Source organism: Bos grunniens, chromosome 8, assembly GCF_055505025.1.
Source record: "Bos grunniens cultivar Pamir isolate PY7600 chromosome 8, Bosgru_T2T1.0, whole genome shotgun sequence".
NCBI classification, from domain to species: domain Eukaryota; kingdom Metazoa; phylum Chordata; class Mammalia; order Artiodactyla; family Bovidae; genus Bos; species Bos grunniens.
In genome coordinates this window covers 63,460,328-63,485,375 of record NC_141172.1, presented here as the reverse complement: position 1 = coordinate 63,485,375, position 25,048 = coordinate 63,460,328, and the positions used below count along the sequence as shown (strand labels likewise).

At 41.7% G+C, this 25,048-nt stretch overlaps 1 protein-coding gene across 3 annotated transcripts in view; it reads right to left on the bottom strand.

Moving 5' to 3' along the window:
- Positions 1-3,985: 3,985 nt before the first annotated feature.
- Positions 3,986-25,048, bottom strand: part of NR4A3 (nuclear receptor subfamily 4 group A member 3) — a 42,413-nt gene continuing 21,350 nt past the window's right edge. For all 3 annotated transcript variants that reach the window (XM_086416073.1, XM_086416074.1, XM_086416072.1), the window contains 3 exons: positions 23,849-24,048; positions 20,933-21,111; positions 3,986-7,269 (listed from right to left, as the gene is read on the bottom strand). In XM_086416073.1, the coding sequence (XP_086272199.1) occupies positions 7,022-7,269; positions 20,933-21,111; positions 23,849-24,048 (627 nt within the window). In that variant the 3' untranslated portion in view covers positions 3,986-7,021. The remainder of the gene's footprint in view (positions 7,270-20,932; positions 21,112-23,848; positions 24,049-25,048) is intronic.

Here is a 25,048-nt window from a genome sequence, read left to right as displayed (position 1 = left end):
GTGAGGAATATTGTTAGAGAATCATAGAGATTCCAACAGTTCTTGAATTGGGTGATAAGTTAATAGATGATTGTTATATTATTGTTTTACATGTACAAATAATTTTACAATTATTTTTTCTTTTAAATTAGTCTTATTTTTTGTATATATGAAATATTTTACTTTTTAAATCAGTTTTATTTTTCCAGTTTTATATTACTTTAGTTTCATGTAGGCTCTTTTGGCAATGTAAGAAGCAAAAATGCAAATATATAAGGATGTACTCTTATTTTTTTAAATAAGAAAAAAAAACCTAAATATGTACATATGGACAGTGAAACATATGAAAGCAACTATGTTAGGATAGTATATTTACGTGTCTTTTTTAATATATACTTAAAAACACCTTTGTATAATTCTGAACGATTAGAAACTAGCAGGAAAAAATGGGCAAGGGTGGAATAATCAGAGTGAACAAATTAGGATTTTAGGAACAAAAGGTGGAAATTGTGTTAGGAACACATATATTCAATGTGCAAAATGAAGGCCTGGCTACTGGGAAGAGAACAACTCCGAGATTGTCAAGGACTGCCTGGTTCTCTGCTTGCTATAGCACCCCTCTTCAGGGACAAAGAAAGTAGGTTCTGGGGATCAGGAGGCCACTCTTTGTGCGTTTAGTGATCATGGTCAGAAGGGGACAGAGAGGTGACTCTAGAATCTGAAGGAGGACATCTTTGAGGCCGTTGACGACAGAGCCTGAGTGTAAGTTTTAAATCAAGTGGAAATTGGGAAGTTGGCTGGGGGCAGGAAAGAGCTGTGAAGCGTTCGATGATTGAAGTCCACTCTGAGGACAGAGAACATTTGTATTTAGAGGGGAAAAGGCACAGGAAAGGAACTCCAGCAGTGGAGCAGAGCTTCCGTATTACAAGGCTCTGCAGTCTAAGGCTAATGAGGGACAGAGTTCCTGGAGACAAAATGGTGCATACCTTGAGTCAAGGAGGCTGAAGAATTAGTAGGACAGGTGACAAGTTTGACAGAAAGAGAAAATGAGGTTGTGACAGAGTATAGGCTAGTAGCTCTGTGCTTGGGTAGAGTTTCTTACCACTTGCTGATGAGCAAGGAACTCAGGGTAAATGATCTCTGCGCTCAGAGAGGAGGCAGGGGTCTAAAGACTAAGTTTCAGGAAGGCTGCCAGAGGTTTTGTAGCCATATAGACATGCATTCAAATCTCACGGGATGTCAGGCAAGGTACTCAACCTCTCCTAGCTCCCTTCACCATTTTCAGACAGGGGATAATGACACCTCAGAAGCAGTGAGCATTAAGTGATGTCATGGATGAGTATTTCTATCAGGATAGCTGGCACACATAACAGATGCCTAATAAGCGTTGAGTCTCCTCTTCTCCTCAAATCAAATACCCTTAGAACCCCAGCCTGGAGGATGACCAGCATCACGGCAGGTGATCAGGTTAAGGGGCTAGTGATCCCTGGGCTGACTGTTAGAGCCATGAAATAGGCTGAGATTTAAAAAAAAAAACAAAACAAAAATGTCAGTGTGCTTGCAAAACTAACTGAATAGAACACACAAAAGTATTGTTTATAGTAACATCACAATGCAGTTCAGGATGACACTGAAGAATAATTTTCTGAAGTATCTTTTGAAGGATTTTGTTCATGGTGAGGGGTGTCAGATAGTAGATGGTACAAGAACCACCCTCTTTGAAGCCTGATGAGATTTTCAACCTACTGGGCAAAGTACAGACTTTTTCAAATATTTGGACAAGATGATAGACTATTTAATACTCTCAGATTTTTGTATTCTCTGTTTTTTGACTTTGTTCTTTTCCATTTTTCTCCTAGTCTTAGAACAAAAGTTTATAAGTAGCTTGGTCATGAAGCTACCTGATAGAAAAAAAATGGGGGAGAGTGTGAAATCAGTGCCTAAGGCAAAAAAATCACATATAATCAAGATTATCTTTGAAAATAATTTGCATTATGCTTTTTATAAGCTCAAAAGTCAATGTTTAGTCAAAAGAATTGAAAGCAAAGTGTTGAAAAGATATATTTGTACATGCATGTTCACATCAGTATAAAAGGAGGAAACAAATCAAGTGTCCATTGACATGTGACAAGGTGTGATATATTATTTGTTATGGAATATTATTTAGCCTTAAGAAGGAAGGAAACTCTGACATGTGCTATAGCATGCTGAATCTTGAGAACATTATGCTAAGTAAAATAAGCCAGACACAAGAGGACTAACTCCACTCATATGAGGTACCTAGGTAGTCAAATTCATAGAAACAGGAAGAAGAATATTGGTTACCAGGGCTGTGGGAGGGAGGAATAGAGAGTTATTGTTTAATGGGAACAGAGCTTCAGTTCTATAAGAAGAGTTCCAGAGATTGTTTAAACAACAATATGTGGTCTTAACATCACTGTACATTTAAAAATGGTTAAAATGGTATGTTTTCTGTGTGTTTTACCATATTTTTTAAAAAGTCAATCAAAATTGTGCACAAAAATAATTCTTGTGTTATCTTTGTCCATTTAACCTATGGAAATTCATCCATAGGCATATGCCCCTTATCTAAAACTAATCTTTCTTGCCTCCTTCCCCACTCAAACCAGACTTTTGTCCCTAGAGTTCCCAGAGAAAGAGCTTCTCCACTCCCCTTCTCTTTTATCCCTTTGGTCCAGACATTGACATTTGAATTTGTATGCAAAATGGTGCTTACTATATTTCTCATTCTATTCTTACAATATTTTATAGTTGAGGAATGAAGGTACTGTCAAGAAGCAGAGAGAAGTGTTTGGCTCCTAGACCACACACAGCACCTAGATGTCACAGAAAATACTCTATGTATGAACCAATAAAGAAAATCATGAGAACTCCCACATTTCTGTTTTTGAGCTATCCGTGCATTAAAAAAACCCATATTTGGAACTGTGAGATTAGGTTTGACATAAATACACTTCCATGTGTAAAATAGATAGCTAATGGGAACCTCCTGTAAAGGGAGCACAGGGAGCTCAGCTTGATGCTCTGTGATGACCTAGAGGGGTGGGATGGGGGTGGGGAGGGAAAGCCAAGAGGGAAGGGATATACGTATACATATAGCTGATTCATTTCTTTGTATAGCAGAAACACAACATTGTAAAGCAATTATATGCCAATTAAAAAATATTTGTACTCACTTGGAATATATATTTGGGATATGCTAAGTCATTTCAGTCATGTCCGACTCTTTGCAACCCTGTAGACTGCCAGGCTCCTCTGTCCATCAGATTCTCCAGGCAAGGATATGGAGTGGGTTGCCATGCCCTCCTCCAGGGGATCTTCCCCACTCAGGGATCGAATCCGTGTCTCTTAAGTCTCCTCCATTGGCAGTCAGGTTCTTAACCACTAGCGCCACCTGGGAAGCCTGTATGTTTCGGCCAGTGTTGAATAAAAGTTGTATTTGCATTGCCCACAGGGGCGTTTCTAAGCAAAAGGCAGAGTACCAATCAATCTTTGAGAACTCTAACCCGGATTCTTATAAATTCTGGTTCACAAATAACTGATATCCCATTAATTTGAAACAGAAAGAAATCCTTTACATACCTAAATGATACTTTTAGGCAACAAATTGTTAACTCCACTATATACAGTTGAAAGCAAAAGCTTCATACACTGCATGTTTGTATCTCCTCAAAGCGCCCAATTGTGCTTTGCTTGCAGGAAGTAATCAATAGATAGTTATTGAATTTAGAATGTCCCTCTTCCCAATCAGTGAAGTTTAATATATTTCTGATTCAGAATGCCTATTAATTTTTCAGCACTAGTAAGCCTTTAAAAAATCCATTTGAGATATGTTTAAGAGTTCACATGGGGTTGCAAAGAGTCGGACATGACTGAGTTACTAACACTTTCACTTTCTTCACTTTAAGAGTTCACAGCAAATACCATTATATAAATGATTAAGAAAATACCGTTAAATGAAGCGTGCTTATTCAACAGACCAGTAGCCATTGATACAATGTAATTTAATTTAATCATTTAAATCTACATTGTTAATGTACAAGAGCATTTCTTTCAAACACAATGTTAACACCCACTAAAGAGCAATGCTGTTAGAGGAGCAGAGAAACTTTGGAAAACTCTGCTGTCTGAAATGGAAGCAAGGCACTCTCCATTAACAGCTGGTGGATTCCTGATTTCTGCCCACAGAAGGCATATTAGCACTGAGAGAGCTCTCCCACAAGGGAAGATCACCTGCTTTAATTCTTTGCTGTCCTCTTCTGAGCTAGTTCGGTAATCCACTCTGTATAAACTTGTGTGTCAACATTAAGACCAAAAAAAAAAAAGAGAGCTGAATTGATAGATGACTTGGTGGGGGTTTGGGGGGCTCTCATAGTTGTAGTAACTATGGAAGACAGAAGAACACTGGCTATAATCTTTATTTTCAGCACTAGTGTCTGGACCTATAACTAAAAACTTTCTTCATTCCTTCCAACCAATCAATATCGATTAAAAAGTCTTTTCCTTAAATCCAATGGGTGTAAAAATAAAAAGTGACAGCATTTCTCTAGGGCTCTGGTTTTTTGTTTTGTTTCTCCTTTACAGACATGACAAAAAACAAGGATTAACATTCTAAGACTAACAGTGCACAAAGGGGTTATATGTATGCACAGCATTTCTAATTTATTCAAATTCAACTTGAATTTGGTCTGAAGCTACCTTGTATGAAATGTTAGCTTTCCTGATATTTAGTAATGTCTATTATGTCTGCATATAAACTCAAAAAATTACTGCAAAAGTACTACTTTACTAATGGTAAAATGTAAGTATTAATGGTTATTTTTAAAAGCCTGTTTTCCTGTAGATGAAGTAAATTAAGTAAGAAGACCATGGAAAGAAGAATTAGGTCCTAGTCTTGATTTTGTTACCAGCTGTTTGATCTTGCATAACTCTGCCTTTTGCTGGGCCCCAGTTCTCTTCTCTATGAATTTCAGGGAGGGTTGAACTAGTTGACAAGTCAGGCCCCTTCTAACATTCCAAGATCCTAACATTCCAGATCCTATCATCTTGATATTAATATAAAAATAATCTCTCACAAAAGCTCACACAAACATAAGACAAGATCAAATATCAGAATGACACTTGGAAAAAAACATATACGATTTGCTATCTGGACTCTCCTTTGCAGCAATTAGGCAATCATTTGGCATTTGTTTGATTGTATAATTTAATGACAATATAAACAGCATAGTTTTGTTATGTTTCCTTTAAAAAGACTAAAGCAAAAATGATTCAAAGCTAACAAAAACTACTATGACATCAGTTTGACATTCAAAGTTTGTTTCTTAGCAAAATGGCCAAAGATATTTTGACTTGATACAGAGTATATATATAATATAAAGTTACTTTTAGACCTAAAAATCTTCAAACATTATTTGAATTTAGCAAAACATAAGCAAAATTTTAATATCAAAGTGCTAAACAGTACTGCCTTAAAAGTCACTGCAAATGAACCATAAAATAACCGCATGGAAAGTAACATTTATTTTACAAATGGTTAATAAAAAGACACATTATAAATATATATGTAACCTGCTATATTTATATATATATTTGCTTATTTAATTTCTAAGTGGTGTATCCAAGTTCACCGTGAACACCCCATTTAAGTACTCTGTAACTCAGCTTCCGGGAGCTGGTGGTCTTGCAATAAATACAGGCAAAGCTATTACAATATAACGTGCATACAAATGTTTATACAAATAAGGACACTATGCAACAAATTATCTCATAATAATATGGCATTAACAGTATAAACATACAAAAGGGAGTACGAACACGGAATGTTGAAACGCAGCCCACTAATTCTTTCTAGTACTTACATTCACACTATTTTTTTTTATAATAAGACTTGCCTGTTCTCCAAAATTGTCTCATTAACCAATAACAAAAATTAAATTATATATATTTTAAAAAACCTTATTATCCCTGGTGCTTACCCTGTGTGATCCATTCCTACTTATTTGCATGTTCTTATCTAGGGTTCAGTATACTTGAAACTTATTGAATGCTCCTGGGGCTTCTGAATGAATGCCAGTCAGTTTCTATAATTGAAGCAAGTTTAGGGAACTCTGGCAGGATTTACAAAACATGACAAAAAAGAAGCTGTGTGGCAATCCGTCTTATAATCTGAGCCCTCTTTAGGACAGTTGGACAGTTAGGGCAGGGGTCTGGATCCATCAAGAATGGCCTAAAATCTTGGATGGACCAAACCTCAGAAGGGTTCTACAGGGCAGGTGGACAGAGCCTCTGCTAGGGAAATTAGCATGTGTCATTTGCTAACCTGACTGCCTCCTTTTTATTTCCATACAAAATAAAGGAGAGTTAATAAACAAGACTTAGTAAGACAGCACTTTAAAAATTGCACTTGTATATGGAAGCGAACAGCCATTATCATTTTGCTATGTCTGATGTATAGGTAATCCTCCATCTTTCACCATTTGTTAAAATAAAGGAAGAAAGAAACTACGAAGAGGAAAGTTCTGCTTTGTTTGCACCACATACATACCCTTGATACAAGAAGTGTATTCTAAAGGGATCAGTCTCAAGACACATCCTACCCTGGAGAACAACCCTTGGCTGTTCTTGTTTTTAAATACAAACCAACTATAATTGTATTCCCCAAAAAGAGTTTCAAAACAGTTATATTATCCTTTGTTTTTTCCTGCTGGGATAGCATTGTCCAAAAGTGCTTTGTTAGCAATTTCTTAGAAAACCCTCATGAACTATACCCACCTCCCATCCCAACCCCAAAACCTAAATATAAAACACAACCCCAACACAATACTTTGCAAGTTTTCTGGCTTTCAGATGTAAGGAAAAGTGCCAGAAAAAAAAAAAAAAAAAGTCTTTCATTTCAACAGGAGCTTGTTTTCTCTCTTAAGGAAGGACAGAAAATGGTAGGTGTCCAGACCCCCTCCCTCTGCTACTTAGCAAGCAGCTGCTAGCAGATGAGGCAGCTCCCTGCTCAGGCTGCTCCTGCTCAGAAAGGCAGGGTGTCCAGGAAGAGCTTGTCGATGATGGAAGGTGGGGACACCAAGTCTTCCAGCTTCAGGTAGAAGATGCGCTGGAGGCCCAGGGTGCAGATCTTCTTCAGTTCTACCAGGGCACGCAGGACCTTGGGCTCAGTGGGCTCCAAAGCCTGGCCCTTACTCTGGTGCTCTTTTAAGCTGCTTGTGATCTTGTTGCATAGCTCCTCCACTCTCTTTGGTTCTTTTAACCCATGTCGTTCTGCAAAGGGATAGAAAAGGATAGGAAAATTTAGGAGGCAGTTACATCTTAAAAAACCCTGAATCCCTAACAGAGGACTGTGTCCTGTTCTGCCAGTTGGGATGGCATTTTACAGTCATAGTGCCCTCCCTCTTAGAGGTAGTTCATGGCCTTAAGTATCAAATGCAGCTTCCCAGGTGGTGCGAGTGGTAGAGAACCCGCCTGCCAACGCAGGAGACATAAGAGACACGGGTCCGATTCCTGGGTCGGGAAAATGCCCTGGAGGAGGGCATGGCAACCCTCTCCAGTATTCTTGCCTAGAGAATCCCCATGGACAGAAGAACCTGGCGGGTCATAGTCCACAGGGTCGCAAAGAGTCGGATACCACTGAAGTGACTTAGCAGGCACGCACACAGTATCAAACAGCACTAGGGACTGAATCTCAGTCCTGACACTTACTCAGTGTCCCCTAGAGTCCCTTAACGTCTAAGCCATGATTTCCTTACAAAATGAAGATAATAATCATACCCAATTCAGACTTTCTAGGAGGACCAGCTTGGGAGAATAACACAGATGAAGCACACAGTTCCCAGCACAGAGCCACAGTGAATGAATAACAGGGTGGTTACTATTTTGCACACATCATCTGACAGAGGCCTTACAAAAGCCCCATGAGGAAGCAACTCTTTTCAGAGTGACACAGACACACATCCAGGTAAATGAAAAAATCTTGCCATCCTGACAGACTCACTTGGTAGTGGGGGCTGTAATTTTCCATTTGTGAATGCAAAAGCTGCCCCGATACAAAGTGCATTCTTGTGTTTTCATGCTAACCAGCATTGAGAAGAATCTAGATTTTCTTTTCTTTATCCCCTCCCTCCCCATTCGCATACTCCTACTGACTTACACCTGGCACATGTTTCTCGTCTGTGAAGATGGAAAAGTCAAAGAGAAGAAGAGGGGGACCTGAGGAGGTAATGCAAGCATTTCATAATGTGGCAAGACATGAACACCAGTAATCTTATATTTTATAAAATAATATATAAAATTATCCCTATGTTAAATAGTATGATCTCTTATTTTGTATAGATGGTTAAACGGTTTTCCCAAAGTCACACAACTGCTAAGAACTGGGATTTGAACCCAGTCTTCTGAGGCAGCCTCTGTCCTCTGGTTCCAGAGCAATGTTGTATCTCCTGTGAACAAAAAGGAGCCTGACATCCAGTGCCAATCAGTTTGCTCTCCCTCAGCGTGTAGATTTCAGAGCCTCTTTCCTGAAAGAAGACGTTGGCCCCTGTTATCTCAGTCAAAGTTTTCATCTCTCAGTATGTGCATGCTAAGTCACTTCAGTCATGTCTGACTCTTTGAGACCCCATGGACTGTAGCTCGCCAGGCTCCTTTGTTCATGGAATTCTCCAGGCAAGAATACCAGAGTGTGTTGCTATTTCCTACTCCAGAGGATCTTCCTGACCCAGGGATCAAACTCACATCTCTTATGTCTCTTGCATTGGCAGGTGGGTTCTTTAGCACTAGCGCCACCTGGGAAGCCCTCTTTCTCTCAGTATGCTGTGCTGTGCTGTGCTTAGTCGTTCAGTCATGTCTGGCTCTTTGCGACCCCATGGACTGTAGCCCACCAGGCCTCTCTGTCCATGGAATTCTCCAGGCAAGAACACTGAAGTGGGTAGCCATCCCCTTTTCCAGAGGATCTTCCTGAATCTTCCTAACCCAGGGATCAAATCTAGGTCTCTTGCACTGCAGGCAGGTTCTTTACCACTAGTGCTGCCTATTGTCAACCTCAAGAGCAAAAAATCTGGCTGCAAACTTAGCAGCAAATTTCAAAAGCTATAAAATGTCCATAGTCTCTGACCAAGTAATCCCACTCTTGGGAATTTATCTGAAGAAAATGTTGAACAAAAGAATAAGACTGTATGCAAGAAGACACTTGGGGTGGCATCACCTAGAATCTAGAAAATTTGCATAGATGAACTTATCTGCAGGGCAGGAGTAGAAATGCAGATGTAGAGAACTGGCGTGTGGATGTGGGGGATGGGGAAGGGGAGGGTGGGATGTACTGGGAGATTAGGTTTGACATAAATACATTACCAAATATAAAATGGATAGCTAGTGGGAAGCTACTGTATAGCGTGGAGAGTTCAGTTCGGTGTTCTGTGATGAATTAGAGGGGTGGAATGTGGGTGAAGAAGGGAGGCCCAAGAGGGAAGGGATATATGTATACATATGCCTGATTCACTTTATTGTATGGCAGAAACTAATACAACACTGTAAAGCAATTATACTCCAATTAAAAAAAAAAACCAGAAAGGGGTAAAGTGAAGAAAAATAGGGAAAGTGTTGAGTAAAAAACAGTATGTCCTCATAATGGAAGATTCTGTAGACATCAAAAAGGACATAAAGCCTGTGAAGCAACATGGGGAAATATATACTATTACATTAAATAAAGAATGGAATACAAAATGGTATCTAAGCTGTGCTACCACCTATGCAAAAATTATTCTGATATCTAGAGAAGGGTGAATGGAGTAGGAAATGGCAACCCACTCCAGTATTTTTGCCTGGAAAAATCTATGGTCTGAGAAGCCTGGTGGGCTACAGTCCATGGGGTTGCAAAGAGTCAGACACGACTGAGCGACTGAACACACACAGAGAAGAGTGAATGGAAACAGAAAAGTGAAAATATTCATGAGACTGTCAGATCACTCTTTTCTTTTAAAATATCCAGGTTAATGGTATTGGTATAACAAACAATGTTAAAAGAGAACAAACTGGGATTTGGTCCTTTGTGAAACCTTTTCGTTGCTGTAACATGATCAAACAGTCATCCTGCTGATAGTAAATTCTATTAAATCCTGAGATATATCAAATTAGGTTCATAATGCAGGGAGAGATGCTTTTCCCAGAATAAAATACCAATCCATTGATTTAAGCTTTCCCTTCCCTTCCATGCCTCATGTCTTGCACTATATTCAGGATCCTATATTCATTACCAGAAGAAAGAAACTGAGCAATGTGTGGGCTGGATTTCAGGAGGGGGTTGATTATGGAACCCTGTAACCAGACTTTCTCGTGGCCAAACTCGCAGAAGGTGCCTCAGAGTTTTCCCTGCTCTCCAACCAGTTGTGACTGCTCGATAACTATGGCAACCATTATTTATTCAGTGAATTCAAGTGGAGATCGATACCTCCTGCCAGCTGGATCAACCCTAGGCCTGGAATTCCTTGAGGAATTCAGAGACACTCCCGTTAGAAGCCAAAGGCACCTTCTTTGTTGTGTTGAACAGCTACTGGATTTGTGGCTTCTTTACTCTTTCAAAAGGGTTGAAATAAAATTCAGTCTCCAGGCAAACTGCTGCCAGCAGTCAGTAAGATTTTCAGATCTCTAGGGAGTCACTAAGTGTCTGAGACCTTCCCAATAATCTGAAATTCCTGAAAACCCCAATCGCTGACATTTTAGTTTAAGGGAAACTCCCTTTCTTATTGCAGCTTGGTAAACATGGCTGCAGAGCTGATATACAGAGAGTTCATAAATTGTAGGGGAAATTAGACATTTGGATTTTCCCCCTTCCTATATACAGATTTCAGTTTAAGATCTTTGTCCAATTAAGTAAAGCAAGCTTCTCAGTATTTCTTGCATTTTGATCTACATCATTTTTATCCAATATGTATTTTAAATCAGCTTCATGTACTCATAACTTTAAAATACAGATTCTGTAAAGAATCTGCCTGCCAAAGCAGGAGATGCCAGAGATGTGGGTTCGATCCCTAGGTCGGTAAGATCCCCTGGAGGAGGAAATGGCAACTCACTCCAGTATTCTTGCCTGGAGAATTCCATGGACAGAGGAGCCTGGCAGGTTCCAGTCCTTAGGGTTGCAGAGTCGGAATGAGCATGCATGCCCACACATATGGATTTATGTGTCATAACCATAGAATATATGAATTGGAAAGCATTTGAGTCATTTAGTTCAAACTCTCTCCTAAGACAAGAGTCTCCACTACAAGATACCACAAAGAAAGTGCCTGACACCAGCCAGACTGGGAGTTTACTTTTACACCCTGATAATAAAAATATATTTAATAGTACTTTACATTACATTCTAAAAATTTAGATTATTTTATTGTTTTATTATTTTATTCACCATAACTCTATGAACTAGGCAGGGCAAAGATAATCTTTATTCAATGAATAAGAAGGTTAAGGCACAGAGAGTTAGGTGATTTGCCACAGTTAAAATTAACAAGTGGCTCATTTCTTTCATGCCAAGTCCAGAGATATTTCTATTATATCTGGTTGCCTTGAACATTGTTAGAATGTCCCTTCTCTTCCTGAGATGAACTCAGCCTCCCTGTAACTCCCTCCTACTTTCTGTGTATCTAATTAGCTAATTGACTAATTGCTTCTTTCAACAAATATTTGAGTATCTGTTCTGTGCCAAGCAGCTTTATAGCCACTGGGGTTAGAACAGTGTACAAAGCAGAGCAACAACTTCCCTGGTGGCTCAGATGGTAAAGAATCTGCCTACAATGCGGCAGACCTGGGTTTGACCCCTGAGTCAGGAAAATCCCTTTGAGAAGGGCATGGTAACCCACTCCAGTATTCTTGCCTGGAGAATCCCACAGACAGAGGAGGCTGGTGGGCTACAGTCCATGGGGTCATAAAGAGTTGGACACCACTGAGCAACTTTCACTTTCTGTGCCAAGCAGTATTATAGCCACTGGGATTAGAACAGTGAACAAAGCGAGCAACAACAGATTGCACTCCTAACCTGCCTCGTGTTAGTATCTAAAGACACTGCTGGATTCCTGTGCATTCTAGCTAGCCATGCAGTAGACATCTCTGCTAGGAGAGAGAGGAAGGCAGGGAGGCAGGGAGACAGGCAGTGGGGAGAAGGGGTGGGAGGGAGGGAAGGAGAAGGTACGAAACAGAGAGAGATGGGGAGAGACTGAGTGAAAAAATGAAGCTATTTAGCTTTGTGCTCCTGTTCTTCCCTCTTCACCAGGTTAACATGTATTCATCCTGTAGATTACAGACCAAATATTTCTTCAAGGAAGCTTCCCTTTTTACTCCAAATCTAGATCTTGTTCTCCCATGGCATTTTCTCTATTTTTTTTTCCCTTTGAAGGATATAACAGGTTGAAATCAGATATTTTTTTGTGACCAGTGCCTGCCTCTTCCATTAAATGTAAACCCCATGGACTGTTGCTCACTTTCTCACTATTGTATGGTTCTTATTTGCAGTTTAACAAGATGTCCAATAATGTGCATGCACGTGAAAGTTGGAGAAGCTGTTATTACAGTCAATCCCGGTCCCCATAAGATGTTTGATACAGCATACAACTAGCATTCATTCAATCTCTGTAAATCTCACTCCTCTAGGCAGGAACTCAGCATCGCTGCTTATTCCAATTTCAAATAGTTCTGTCTTTTAGAAAGCTTTCCTTATGTTGAGCTAAATTTTGCCTTCCTACAGTTTACAGTTCTGCCTCTTAGGCCCACACAAGAAATGCCAAATCCTCTTCCTCATGGCAAGGATCAGGGGGTAAGGAAAGGAGTGATGGTACCATTAGCAGCCTCAATAAGGAAAAGTAACTTCTTTTGACTTTGAACAGGCCCTGGCACAGGCCAACTCAGTAACAACAATAATATAGGTCGAGCCAAAGGGGAAGGATAAGAGAGCACTTGGGGAGAGATGTGTGTGTAACTCAGACACCCACTAACAAACAGGACTTCCTGCTCAGAGTTCTACTTCTTTCTCTGGGAAGTCATCTCACTGCTACTTCTCATGTCATAACATCCTTTCCTGATGGGCAGTCCCATAGACGCTGAGCCCACACTGATCAGGAAACCACAAGTCAGTCAGCAACCTGTGCTCAGGCTGTAATAGTGCATTTCAGGCTGTCTTTGATTTATTAGAGCAGGTGTCTGTCTCCCCAGTGAGACCACAGATTCTTTAAGGATAAGGGATTTTATGCCTGGCACATAGCAGATGTTCAATAAATATAGAGCCACTCTGAATTAAAATAAGGTAGTTCTCAAGAATTCTGACTATCTTCTAATAATAAAGTAGTGGACTAAAAATAAATAACACAGATTTTCCTAATTTGGGACACTTTTTGCAATTCACAATTAACCCATTCATTCAAGCAATATTTACCTTATGCCAGACACTTTTCAATGCAAAAGTAATTATAAAGATGAATAAACCTCTCCCTTCCCTTAAGAAATCCTGACTCTAGCTGGAAAAGAAAGACCCAAAGAAATTGCTTAATGTGATGTGCACAAACAACTGTAGGGAAGCATCAACATTTTGGGGGACTTCAAAGGTGGTGCCAGTGGTAAAGAATCCACCTGCCAATGCAGGAGACATGAGAGATGCGGGTTCGATTCCTGGGTCGGGAAGATCCCCTGGAGTAGGAAATGGCAACCCACCCCGGTATTCTTGCCTGGAAAAACCCACAGACAGAGGAACCCGGCTGGCTACAGGCCACAACACTGCAAAGAGTCAAACATGATTGAAGTGACTTATGGATTCTTAAAACTGCCAGTTCTTCTTGGAAGTAAAACTTGTGCCATTTAGGGTAATAATAATAAAGATTTGTCTAATTTTTTTTTCTGTAAAGTACACATTAAGTCATTCAATCTTTACAAAAAAACCTACATGTAGACATCATTATCCCTGTGAAAAAGGAGAAAACTGAGATTCAGAGAGGGTAAGGAACTTGCCCTAAATTGCACAGTTAGGAAGTAAGCATGGTGAAGACTTGAACCCAGTCCTCCAATCTCCAACTGCCATGACATCCCTTCTCCACTACCATTTTTTTTTAATATGGCCCTGCCAAATTTTACATTTAGTTTTCCTTGCAATGTAGCTGATGGCTATATGCGACAGAAAAACAGTAACCAGGTAACCATTCTGAGTGAACAGGGGAGCTCTGAGAAGACAGGTGCTGGAGGGTGTGGCAGGATCAGCCACCTACTGGGTTCTGCCATGTCACTGTTTCACTGCTTTCTGCCCCCTCCTCAATCTCAGAGTTCACATTCCCATAAGACAAAAGAGAAAGACTACAGAAAGAAAAGAATAGTTTCTACCTGATGGAAGACGTGAGTAGGGAATGAAAGCCATGGGGAACACTGATTTAATGTAGTGTCTTGCAAAATGGCATTTGGGCACTCAAGATTCTCTCTACTAGCTGGTCTAAATCTGCCTTTCCAATGTTCTTCCTTTTTAACTCTATGTGCTGTGCTTAGTCACTCAGTTGTGTCTAACTCTTTGCGACCCCATGATTGTAGCCCGCCAGGCTCCTCTGTCCATGGGGATTCTCCAGGCAAGAATACTGGAGTGGGTTGCCATGCCCTCCTCTAAGGGATCTTCCCAACCCAGGGATCGAACCCAGGTCTCTTGCATTGCAGGTGGATTCTTTACTATCTGAGCCACCAGGGAAACCCACAAATCCTGGAGTGGGTAGCCTATTCCTTCTCCAGGGGATTTTCCTGATCCAGGAATTGAATCCAGGTCTCTTGCATTGCAGGTAGATTCTTTACCAGCTGAGCTACCAGGGAAACCCCTTTCACTCTATGGGAAATGCATTTTACTCTGTGGTTAGATCATAATCATAAGCCATAAGATAAATATTACATAGAATCAATATTTTTCCCTGAAAATTCTTTAAATTTCCCCAGAGTACAGGACATGCTGTCAGCTCTCACCATCAGAAGCAGGGAGTCCTTGGCCCACAGTGGATTCATGTCTTCTTTTTCATGCTCATTCTAAGATATAGCATCATCAAGGGCAGTAGCTTGTACTCTTTTAGTTTTTCTGTTCTTTCTACTGAGATTACATATAGGATTTAAAAGACCTACTGTATAGCATAATGGCCTATATGGGAAGAGAATCTGAAAAACAGTAGATATATGTATAACTGATTCACTTTGCTGTATACCTGAAACTAACACAACACTGTAAATCAACTATGCGCCAATAAAATCTTTAAGAAAAGGAAAAAATAAAAAAAATACATAATGCAACTCCAGCTCCTTGCTTTTCCCCAGACTGTGAAGAGTTCTGCTGCCATGCTCCTGCTGTGCAGTTTCCTCCACTGCACAGCGGAATGTCCTTCCTCTAAACGGTCTCATTTCTCGATGCCATCTGCTTGGGAAGCCATGCATGACCAGTACCTCCATTTTCCTTTACCCCCAAAGTGCTAGCAGTAATCTGAACTTCCCCTGCCCTGAATCTATCCCTTTTAAGGACCTGAGCACTCACTACCATACACTGAGTTCACTACATCAACACATATGACTTCCTAGTAGACCATACACTTTTCTGCTGTGAATTCTGACAGCAGAATTCACACATGGCTCATCTTTGCATCCCTAGAGACTGTCACCGTGCCCCACATACAGTAGGGCCTCAATATTTATTTAGTGAACAATACTTATAAAATGGTAATTCCATACTAACTTTTTATTTGGGAGGGGGCTTCTTATTTATTACACATACTTAACTGCAACTAGATATCACCTCATTGGTATTCTATCAGAAGCAAAGTGTTTCCATTACTCCTATGTCAGAAATATAGGAGTGGTTAGGGTAGATAAAGTGAGGACGTAAAAACACGTAAAAACATGTGACAACCACAACTGTGGGGAACTTCCTTTTACTGTGCGAAAGGAGAGTGATCTGAAAAAAACCATTTCCTGCCCCACCTCGCCACCTAGTTTTTTATCAGGGCACAGAGACAGAAGTGGAGGAAGAAAAAAAAAAAGAATTAGGAAAAAATGTCATGTTTATACAAACTACCATTGTGGTACAGATTCTTAATAACTTTCCTGGAAGCAAGACTGATTAAATGTCTAAAACCCCATTTCCTTTTGATGAGTTCTGTGTGGTTTGGAGCAGACAATCTGGGGACAAATTTTCTCCTGCCAGTAGCCCAACTGATATTCCACAATCACCTTTTATGATCAATGGAGCTTTCTCAGAGGTCAAGATTTCAGGGAAGCCCACGTTCAAATGAAAATTAATATCCATGACAAAGTGCACTGCTGTTGCTCAGGCACTGCCTTTTCTGCCATTTCCTGAAGTTTTCACACATTTCAACCCCTCTCCTAACCAGCAAATCACAGAGAGAGTTCTGAGAGATCCAGAAATGGAGAAGAGGCCTTGTTTTTCTTGTGTATTATAACTATAGCACCTGTAGCAACCAGCTCTGCACAGGCCTTGGGACTGACAGCAGGGCCTGGAAGCACCCCATCAAGGACTGGGCCCTTTGTCAGTGCCTGGTAAGTGGAGCCGAATTTCTTTAATATCTCTGTCTTTCTTCCAGCCTCTCTCCAGCGTCCTAGGATATATTCACCAAACACACTGCCTTCTAAGGCTACCACCTGTTTCCTCATGCTGCCGAGTTTGATTTTGGACTGCTAGGGTTTGCGGAAAGGGCAGGCATGTGCCTGTTTTGAGGGAGTCCCTGTCACTATCCCTCCAGGATGGAAGATAAATGGGGAGAGCACCTGTTCTGAAACCAGTTTGGCTACATCACAAACCTAGTTACCTGTCATCCTTGCTGCCACCAGAGGGAATAGATATTACTATCCCCATTTTACAGATGGGGAAACTGAGTTCAGAGAAATGCATTTCTCAGTAGCATGCACTTATTAAATATGTGATCTCAGATTCAAACCTGGGGTGGTGGTCTCCAAAATCCTTGCAATTTCTGCCATGCCAACCTGCTGCCTCCCTGAGCAAGTCTCCACATAAATGGGCAGAGGCTGAGCAGCTATAGTTGGCTCAGTAGCAAAGGATCTGCCTGCAATGCAGGAGATGTGAGTTCGATCCCTAGGTTGGGAAGATCCCCTGGAGAAGGGAATTGCAACCCACTCCAGTATTCTTGCCTGGGAAATTCCATGCAAAGAGAAGCCTGGTGGGTTACAGTCCGTGGGATCACAAAGAGTTGGACATATCTTACTGACTAAACAGCTGCAGCAGCAAAGCATCTGTAACTGCTGTACACACAGCAAACTGCAGGCAGAGATGGGACTAGCACCACCTTCTCCTAATTCCTAGTTCATATTCTCCACACTGAACTGCCAATCTCTCGAGGTTGGGATTGCCTGGCACTCACATGCTGTGACCTCACTGTTGTCTATTAATTTCTACTTAAAGGGTAAAACAAAAAAAGATGTCAGCCTCAGGACCACCTCTTAAACCAAACTTTCATACCTGGACTGGCTTTTTCCCTCTTAGTCTCTTTCCTGCTAAAATCTGTGCTCAAAACCAGCTGTCAGGGTCAGTTCAGTTCAGTCGCTCAGTCATGTCCGACTCTTTGCGACCCCATGAATCGCAGCATGCCAGGCCCCCCTGTCCATCACCAACTCCCGGAGTTCACTCAATCTCATGTCCATCGAGTCGGTGATGCCATCCAGCCATCTCATCCTCTGTCATCCCTTTCTCCTGCTCCCAATCCCTCCCATCATCAGAGTCTTTTCCAATGAGTCAACTCTTTGCATGAGGTGGCCAAAGTACTGGAGTTTCAGCTTTAGCGTCAGTCCTTCCAAAGAATACCCAGGACTGATCTCCTTTAGAATGGACTGGCTAGATCTCCTTACAGTCCAAGGGACTCTCAAGAGTCTTCTCCAACACCACAGTTCAAAAGCATCAATTCTTCGGCACTCAGCTTTCTTCACAGTCCAACTCTCACATCCATACATGACCACTGGAAAAACCACAGCCTTGACTAGATGAACCTTTGTTGGCAAAGTAATGTCTCTGCTTTTCAATATGCTATCTAGGTTGGTGATAACTTTCCTTCCCCAAGAGTAAGCGTCTTTTAATTTCATGGCTGCAATCACCATCTGCAGTGATTTTGGAGCTGTCAGGATAGACTTTTCTAAAATGCAAGCCTGGCCATGATGCTCCTCTCTATGGATGCCCACTGCTCTCAAGATAAACCCCAACCTTCTCATCCAAGTGTGAAAGGTTCTCCATGCCGTGCCTCACCTTAACCTATCACACCTGTCTCACTTCTCATCACTCTGGTTTTTAGACTTGAAATGTATGACAGCCACATTTTCAATGGCTTTAGCAAATTTATATTTATGCCTAGAATTCTCACTCCTTCCATTTTAGCTTGGAGATATCCTATGTTTTTATCAAAGACCAGCTCATGCTGCCTCTTTTTTTTTTTTTTTCCTGGTTTGGATATATTTACATCTTAAAAAAATTTTTTTTGTAATGGAGTATAGTTGATTTACAATGTTGTGTTAGTTTTAAGTGTACAGCAAGTTGACTCTGTTATACGTATACATGTATTCACTCTTTTTTAGATTCTTTTACACTACCTCTTTTGAGATGACCATCTCCCACCATGGGTCTCTCAGCACCTTGTACCCACTCTCACATCCCCACCTTGGCACTCAGCACTTTGTATCACATGGATTCTTTTGCGTGCTCTATCTCTCCCAGGGATATGTGTTACCATCTCTGAAAATCCACTGAATTGCAGCAGAGTGCCTAGATGAGGGAATACTTGTCGATGAACTATACTCAAAACCCATTTCCATAGAGATGTGCAATGTGTTGGCTTTACTCACTGAAAGCAAAGGTTAGCTGGCTCTGGGTTTTGTGTCTGTTTTTCTAAATTAACTAAATTTCATACTTTCTAGCTTTGAAGGTTTAACTGTCCTAGGAAGAGTTGAATGATTTTAAAACTGAACTGGAGAGCTTCAGTGGAAAGCTAGCCTTTGACCCAGGTTCATTCCAGTCCTGCTGGAGTGAAACGTTTGTGCCTTCAATGTGTTTATTTTCTTCAGGTGCTCCCTTATGTGTGCCATTTGAAAGACCCCTTAATCAAATCCGTACTCTTGGAAACTGTTACTTTTTGTTTTGTCAATGGTTTCCTTGGAAGCCTCTGGCAGGGAGACTTCTCATTCAGGACCAAAGACCAGGAGGAGTCAGTTTCCACTTGGAATCCTGAGGGAACTGGTGTCCTGTTCCTCCCATTGCACACACCTTTACTCTTCTTGGCCTTCATGTAAACCATCAGATGATGAACCAGCTTAGTCTGTTAATGTACTCAGACACATCTCCCTTTAGCTAATAGGAGACGTCCCAAGGAGGTGTGTGTAAGCATATTTCTGATGCATCAGAGAGAAGGGCACGTGTGTGCCCCAGGATGCATTTGGCCCTCTGTGAAATGCATCACCAGCCTAAAAAAACATGTTTTCCACAGCCAAGAGCATGTCAAGAATCTGAAACTTAATCCTCAGTCCAATGACCTAGCCTGTACTTGAGTCTGATGAAAAGGATGGGAGGTGAAACCCGCTCTGGCTAGCCTCTTCTGGAGCCTCCATCTACTGTTACTACCTCACCAGGCCCCAGTTTGAGCAAGAAGGATGAGATCGAACAGGAAACTCTGAAAGTATGAAGGAGCAGAGGGGAGCTGGGACCTTAAGCAGCTACAGGGAGATGGTGTTCCCTTTCTTATCCACTATGCCTTTGTTTTTCTTTGTCATTCTGCCTTGGAATCATTTACCTCCCAAAAGATAGACAGGAAGAGACATCTAGGGGGAGAAAGGCATAGCAGAGAAGCTGAATGTGTTCTAGGCTTCTGGTTTAAACCCTTAAAGTAGTTGAGTTGAACCATTTTTGCTGTATATGAATACCCTTTTTCCTCAGTCCTCTGCCAATTAAAGCTGCTAAATAAAGCTGTAAATAAATAAATGTGTGTTTTATGTGTATGTAGTTCTTTGGTTTTACTTTGGGTTACTAGCCAAGGACTGGAGAGAAGCGAAGACCCACCCCTCTGCCCCAGAGAACCAGGCTGGTTACGGTAATCTTCCTTCAAAAGCTGCTGTAAAAATAACCCTGAAGCAGTGAGTCCAACTGCCCACAGTGACCCTGTGGAAATTTAGATTTTCATATAACTGGGTTTACTGACAATAACCAAACCCACTGGGAATCTTCTTTCCTGGAAGTTCATGACAATAAGTTGCAGCTGTGTGTCTCCTGTTTTAAACTATGATAAACCTAATGGGGCGGAGAAGGCAATGGCACCCCACTCCAGTACTCTTGCCTGGAAAATCCCATGGATGGAGGAGCCTGGTGGGCTACAGTCCATGGGGTCGCTGAGAGTCAGAGACGACTAAGTGACTTCACTTTCACTTTTCACTTTCATGCATTGGAGAAGGAAATAGCAACCCACTCCAGTGTTCTTGCCTGGAGAATCCCAGGGACGGTGGAGCCCGGTGGGCTGCCGTCTATGGGGTCGCACAGAGTCGGCCACGACTGAGTGACTTAGCAGCAGCAGCAGCAATGGGGGACCTCTCTGGTGGTTCAGTGTAAAGAATCCCCCTGCCAATACAGGACGCGTGGGTTTGATCCCTTGGTTGGGAAGATGCCCTACAGAGGGAGATGGCAATCCACTCCAGTATTCTAGCCGGGGAAAGCCTATGAACAGAGGAGCCTGGTGGGCTACAGTCCATGGGGTTGCAAAGAGTCAGACACGACTGAGCGTCTAAACAACAACAAACTCAGTGGATTTCAGCAAAGTGGGGCAATCATTTCCCTAATTTCCTGTGTTTGTGTGATAGCCAAAGCCAGAATCAAACATAAGCCAGGAAGAGAGAGAGGGGGAGACACAGTCCCTTCACGTCATGTCAGGGTGGCGCTTACCTGTGACCATGCTCAGTGCTGACAGGCAGGCTAAGGCTTGGATATCAAGGTTCAGGCTCTGCAAACTTAAGGAAAAGTCTTTAATGGAGTCGAGCCACTCCCCAAATCCACGAAGGCACTGAAGTCGATGCAGGACAAGTCCATTGCAGAACACAAACTTATCTTCAGCAGTGTTTGACCTACGAGAGAAAGTCGTCGGGGGGTGAGGATAGAGACACAAAAATAGGTCTGTTCAATCTGTCCAGTGGGATAACATCATAATGCACTGGTACCCGCACAGCTTTGGGCAGCCTTCACAAACCCAGTGTGGTGCTGTGAAACCTGCCCAGACACCCTCAATGAACAACCCTGGGATACACAACCACTGCTAGTGGTCTGCTGACTTCCCTGGTAAGCCTCAGCCCTGGAGATGCTCAGAGTAGGGTGTTTGCTCTCTTAGGGTTAGAAGCAGTTTCTGGCTTGCCCTGGGATGGATGCTGGAAGCGAAGCCCAGTGCCCTATCTCTCTGTGCCATGAACATGAGACTGTTCCCTTCAGTGCTCCTTCGCCGGGACTTCTCTTTCATTTTCTTAAATGTCGAAAACTGATAAGGCCCGAGGTTAGACCCTACAATTCCATTGTGCAGACTCTAAAAACGCCAAGTCCTCTCAAGCGCCAGAAATCAATCATAAACTGAACAATGATCTAAAGTAAAAAGAGTCCTTGTTTTGTACTACATTCTCCGCTTTTAACAGTGGGGCTGTAGACGGCTATTTCTCAATCCATCCTGATAGTTTATGTTATGTCCGCAGTGATCCCGTTCTTTTCTCAGGAATGGCACCCTGGAACTTCTAGTTAGCACCACTTCTCTGTGGAGCCTTGGGCACTCCTTTAATCTTTCTGCATTTCCTTATCCTTATCTATAAAACAAGAATTCTAATTGCTACCTCCAAAGAATGTTGTGGGAATTAAATAAAATAAAGAATTTGAAAGTCTATGCACAGTGCCTGAATACAAGAGGAGCCCAACCAGTGTTAGGTGTAACTAATTCTGAATTTTAGGTGGACCTTAACTTAATCCTTTAATTTTCAAATCTCTTGCTACATATTTCTCTCTCTTGGCCCATTGCAGTAACATGTTAATGTCTTTTTAACTGTGTTTTTTAGAGAAATAATTTCATTCATTCATTCACTCAGCAAATATTTCTTGAGCACAAAACGAGTGCCATTCCTTGGCTGGACACTGGAGAAAACCTGATGAATAGGCCTACATGGTGTCTGCCCTCATGGAGCTGATCATGGACTTGATCCTTTGCTGCCTGCCTAATAGATAGTAGTCATATTGCTGATTCAGCTTGGCTCCTGCACATGCAGGATTGGCTGTAATTATGCTAATTACTGGCAGTCTGGTTGTAACTCCACTTTGGTCTCTCCCACAGATCCCTCCCCAGAGGCATGCATGCACAGAACAGAATGATTCAATCTCAGGGTTTAAAACCTGGACCTCAGACCAGTGGCATCAGAATTGCTAGAATATGACTTAAAAATGCAGATTTCTAAGTTAATATGTCACACGTGATTATATATATTTTTTCTTTTCCCTCATATTTCTTCTGATTTTTCCTTTATGTATCTTTGTTTCTTTGTTGTTAGGTGTCTAATGGTTTACGATGTCTATCTTCTTTGTGAATTGTACATTTCATCATTAAAAATATTCATCTTTCATTTAAAAAAATTAATAAATACATTAAAAAAGCAGATTTCTAGACTTGCTTCAATGTAGATCCGAACCAAAACAGCTGGGAATGAGGCATGGGAATTTGCATCTTAAATGAGAGTTTCTGGTAACATGATGTGAAACTGGGGAGTGGGTAGCAGGGAAAAGAAAGAGGGGAAAAGTGATGGTTTTTCCTATAATATTGGTAAAATGTTGGTACCATCTCCTATACTGAAAGGAAGCAAGGAAGATAGAATTTAAAATGCTACATGTGAACTTTATGGCCGAAGCTGAGATTCCAGGTTCTAGCTTTTTGAAAAATTAGTTTCTGTTTGTTTTTGATGTCACTGAGTGCGGTAAGGTGAACCAAATTTATTGATCCAGAAGCTGCTGCTGGTGCTGCTAAGTCACTTCAGTCGTGTCCAACTCTGTGTGACCCCATAGACGGCAGCCCACCAGGCTCCCCCATCCCTGGGATTCTCCAGGCAAGAACACTGGAGTGGGGTGCCATTTCCTTCTCCCTCTTGGAATAAATACTGGAGGCTGCAAAGCTGTGGAAACTCTTTAGGGCCCCCTCTGGTGTATCAGAAAGTAACACTAAATAGAAACCTGGGAGGTAAAGGCAAAGCTGAAAACACTTGCTCCCAGGAAATACCTTATGTACCATGAGAATCTTCCTGGAATCACAGAATGATGGCGCTGCAAGGGGCTTTGCTGTGTGTCGTGCTTAGTTGCTCAGTCGTGTCCAACTCTTTGCGACCCCATAGACTAGCCAGCCAAGCTCTTCTGTCCATGGAGATTCTCAAGGCAAGAATACTGGAGTGGGTTGCTATCCCTCCTCGATGAAACCTTCCTAATCCAGGGATCAAACCCAGGTCTCCTGCAGTGCAGGCAGATTCTTCACCAGCTGAGCTACCAGGGAAGCCCATCAATTGCCAAATCCAACCTTCTCATTTTATGAGAAGGAAACTAGATTTCTGGTGAAGCAAGTGATCTGCTTAGGCTCTTACAACAAGTCTGTTAAAACTGAGACTAGAACCCAGGAGAACTGGCTACCAGCCCAGTGTTCGATCCACTGCTCAGTTTTTTTAATGCCTGGTCATATTACATATGTACTTCTTGAGCAAACTTTTCACCACTGACTTAGTTAAAAATCCAGCAGATTTCAAACTTCTTCAAAGGAAGGAGTGGACTAAAGGAAGATAAAAGAATAGTAATTACCTGATGGAAAGTCTGAGAACAAACAGCTCCAAAAAGGCTGATTCTATAAGTAATGTCTGATCTTCTTTGGGGAGATCAGTAAATCCGGGAATCTTTTCTGCCCAGCTTCTGGATACATCAATGGAGGCTGTTAGAAGGTTGTAGAACTGTTGTACATGCTCAGCATCCGTGCCTGCAGCAGCCTGGTCAGTGGGACAGTACTAGAATGCAAACCACAGAGAGCAGCGTTATCTCAGTCCAATAGGGCTGACAGCATCATTTGCTAATTGGCTCTTGCAAGATTGTCAATGCCTTCTCTTTTCAGGAGGGCTTTCTTTGACCACCAGAGCCCACTCTTAGTGTGACTGACAGCAGAAAGTGCTAGAAATTAGCATCCTCCCTGGAGAACCTCAGTCAGTGGGTTGGTGGATAAATAACCAAGCCGTGTATCCCTTGGGTGGGGTAACTACAGTTCAATGCAGGTTCTAGGACTGTCTCCTAGAGTATTCCTTTGGGACCAAGTGTCAGCCACCCACACGGTGTTTTATGTTATGCTGCACATTTTATTGCTTGCTTCTCTTACAAGTCTTAGTCCTCATCCCCTTAATTTCTAGCACCTTCTAATAAAACAATTTACACTCAAAAAAAAAAAAAGATTATCAATGCCTAAATCTTTACTCTTGGGTCCTACAGTTTATAAAAGCTTTTTGCATTCATAGTCTCATCAGATTCTCATGATAGCCCTGTGACATAAATAGAGTGGACTCTGTTACCACTTAATAGGCAACGAAATTTGCTTAAGTCCCATGAGTGCACTGGTTTTCAGTCCTGACTGCAATCATCTGGGGAGCTTTAAAAAACACTCATGTCTGGGTCATATCCACAGAGATTCTAATTTAACTGGTCTGGAATGGGGACTGGTCATCAGGAATTTTTAAAAGCTCCCCAGGTGATTCCAAAGGGCTGCCAGGGTTGAGAGTCATTACCCTAGGGGGTTGTCTTTGTGAGCCTCCAGGATCCACAGAGTCCCTAAGGCATAGCTGTCTCCAAACAAGATGTTTAATTAACCCCTGGTTCTCAAACTGTGGTCCTTGGACCAGCAGCATCAGCAACACCTGCGAATGTGTTAGAAGCAAAAATCTCCAGCTCTGCCCCAGACCTACAGAATCAGAATCTCTGTGGGGAGTAGCCCAAGAAACTGTTTTATCAAGATCTCCAGGT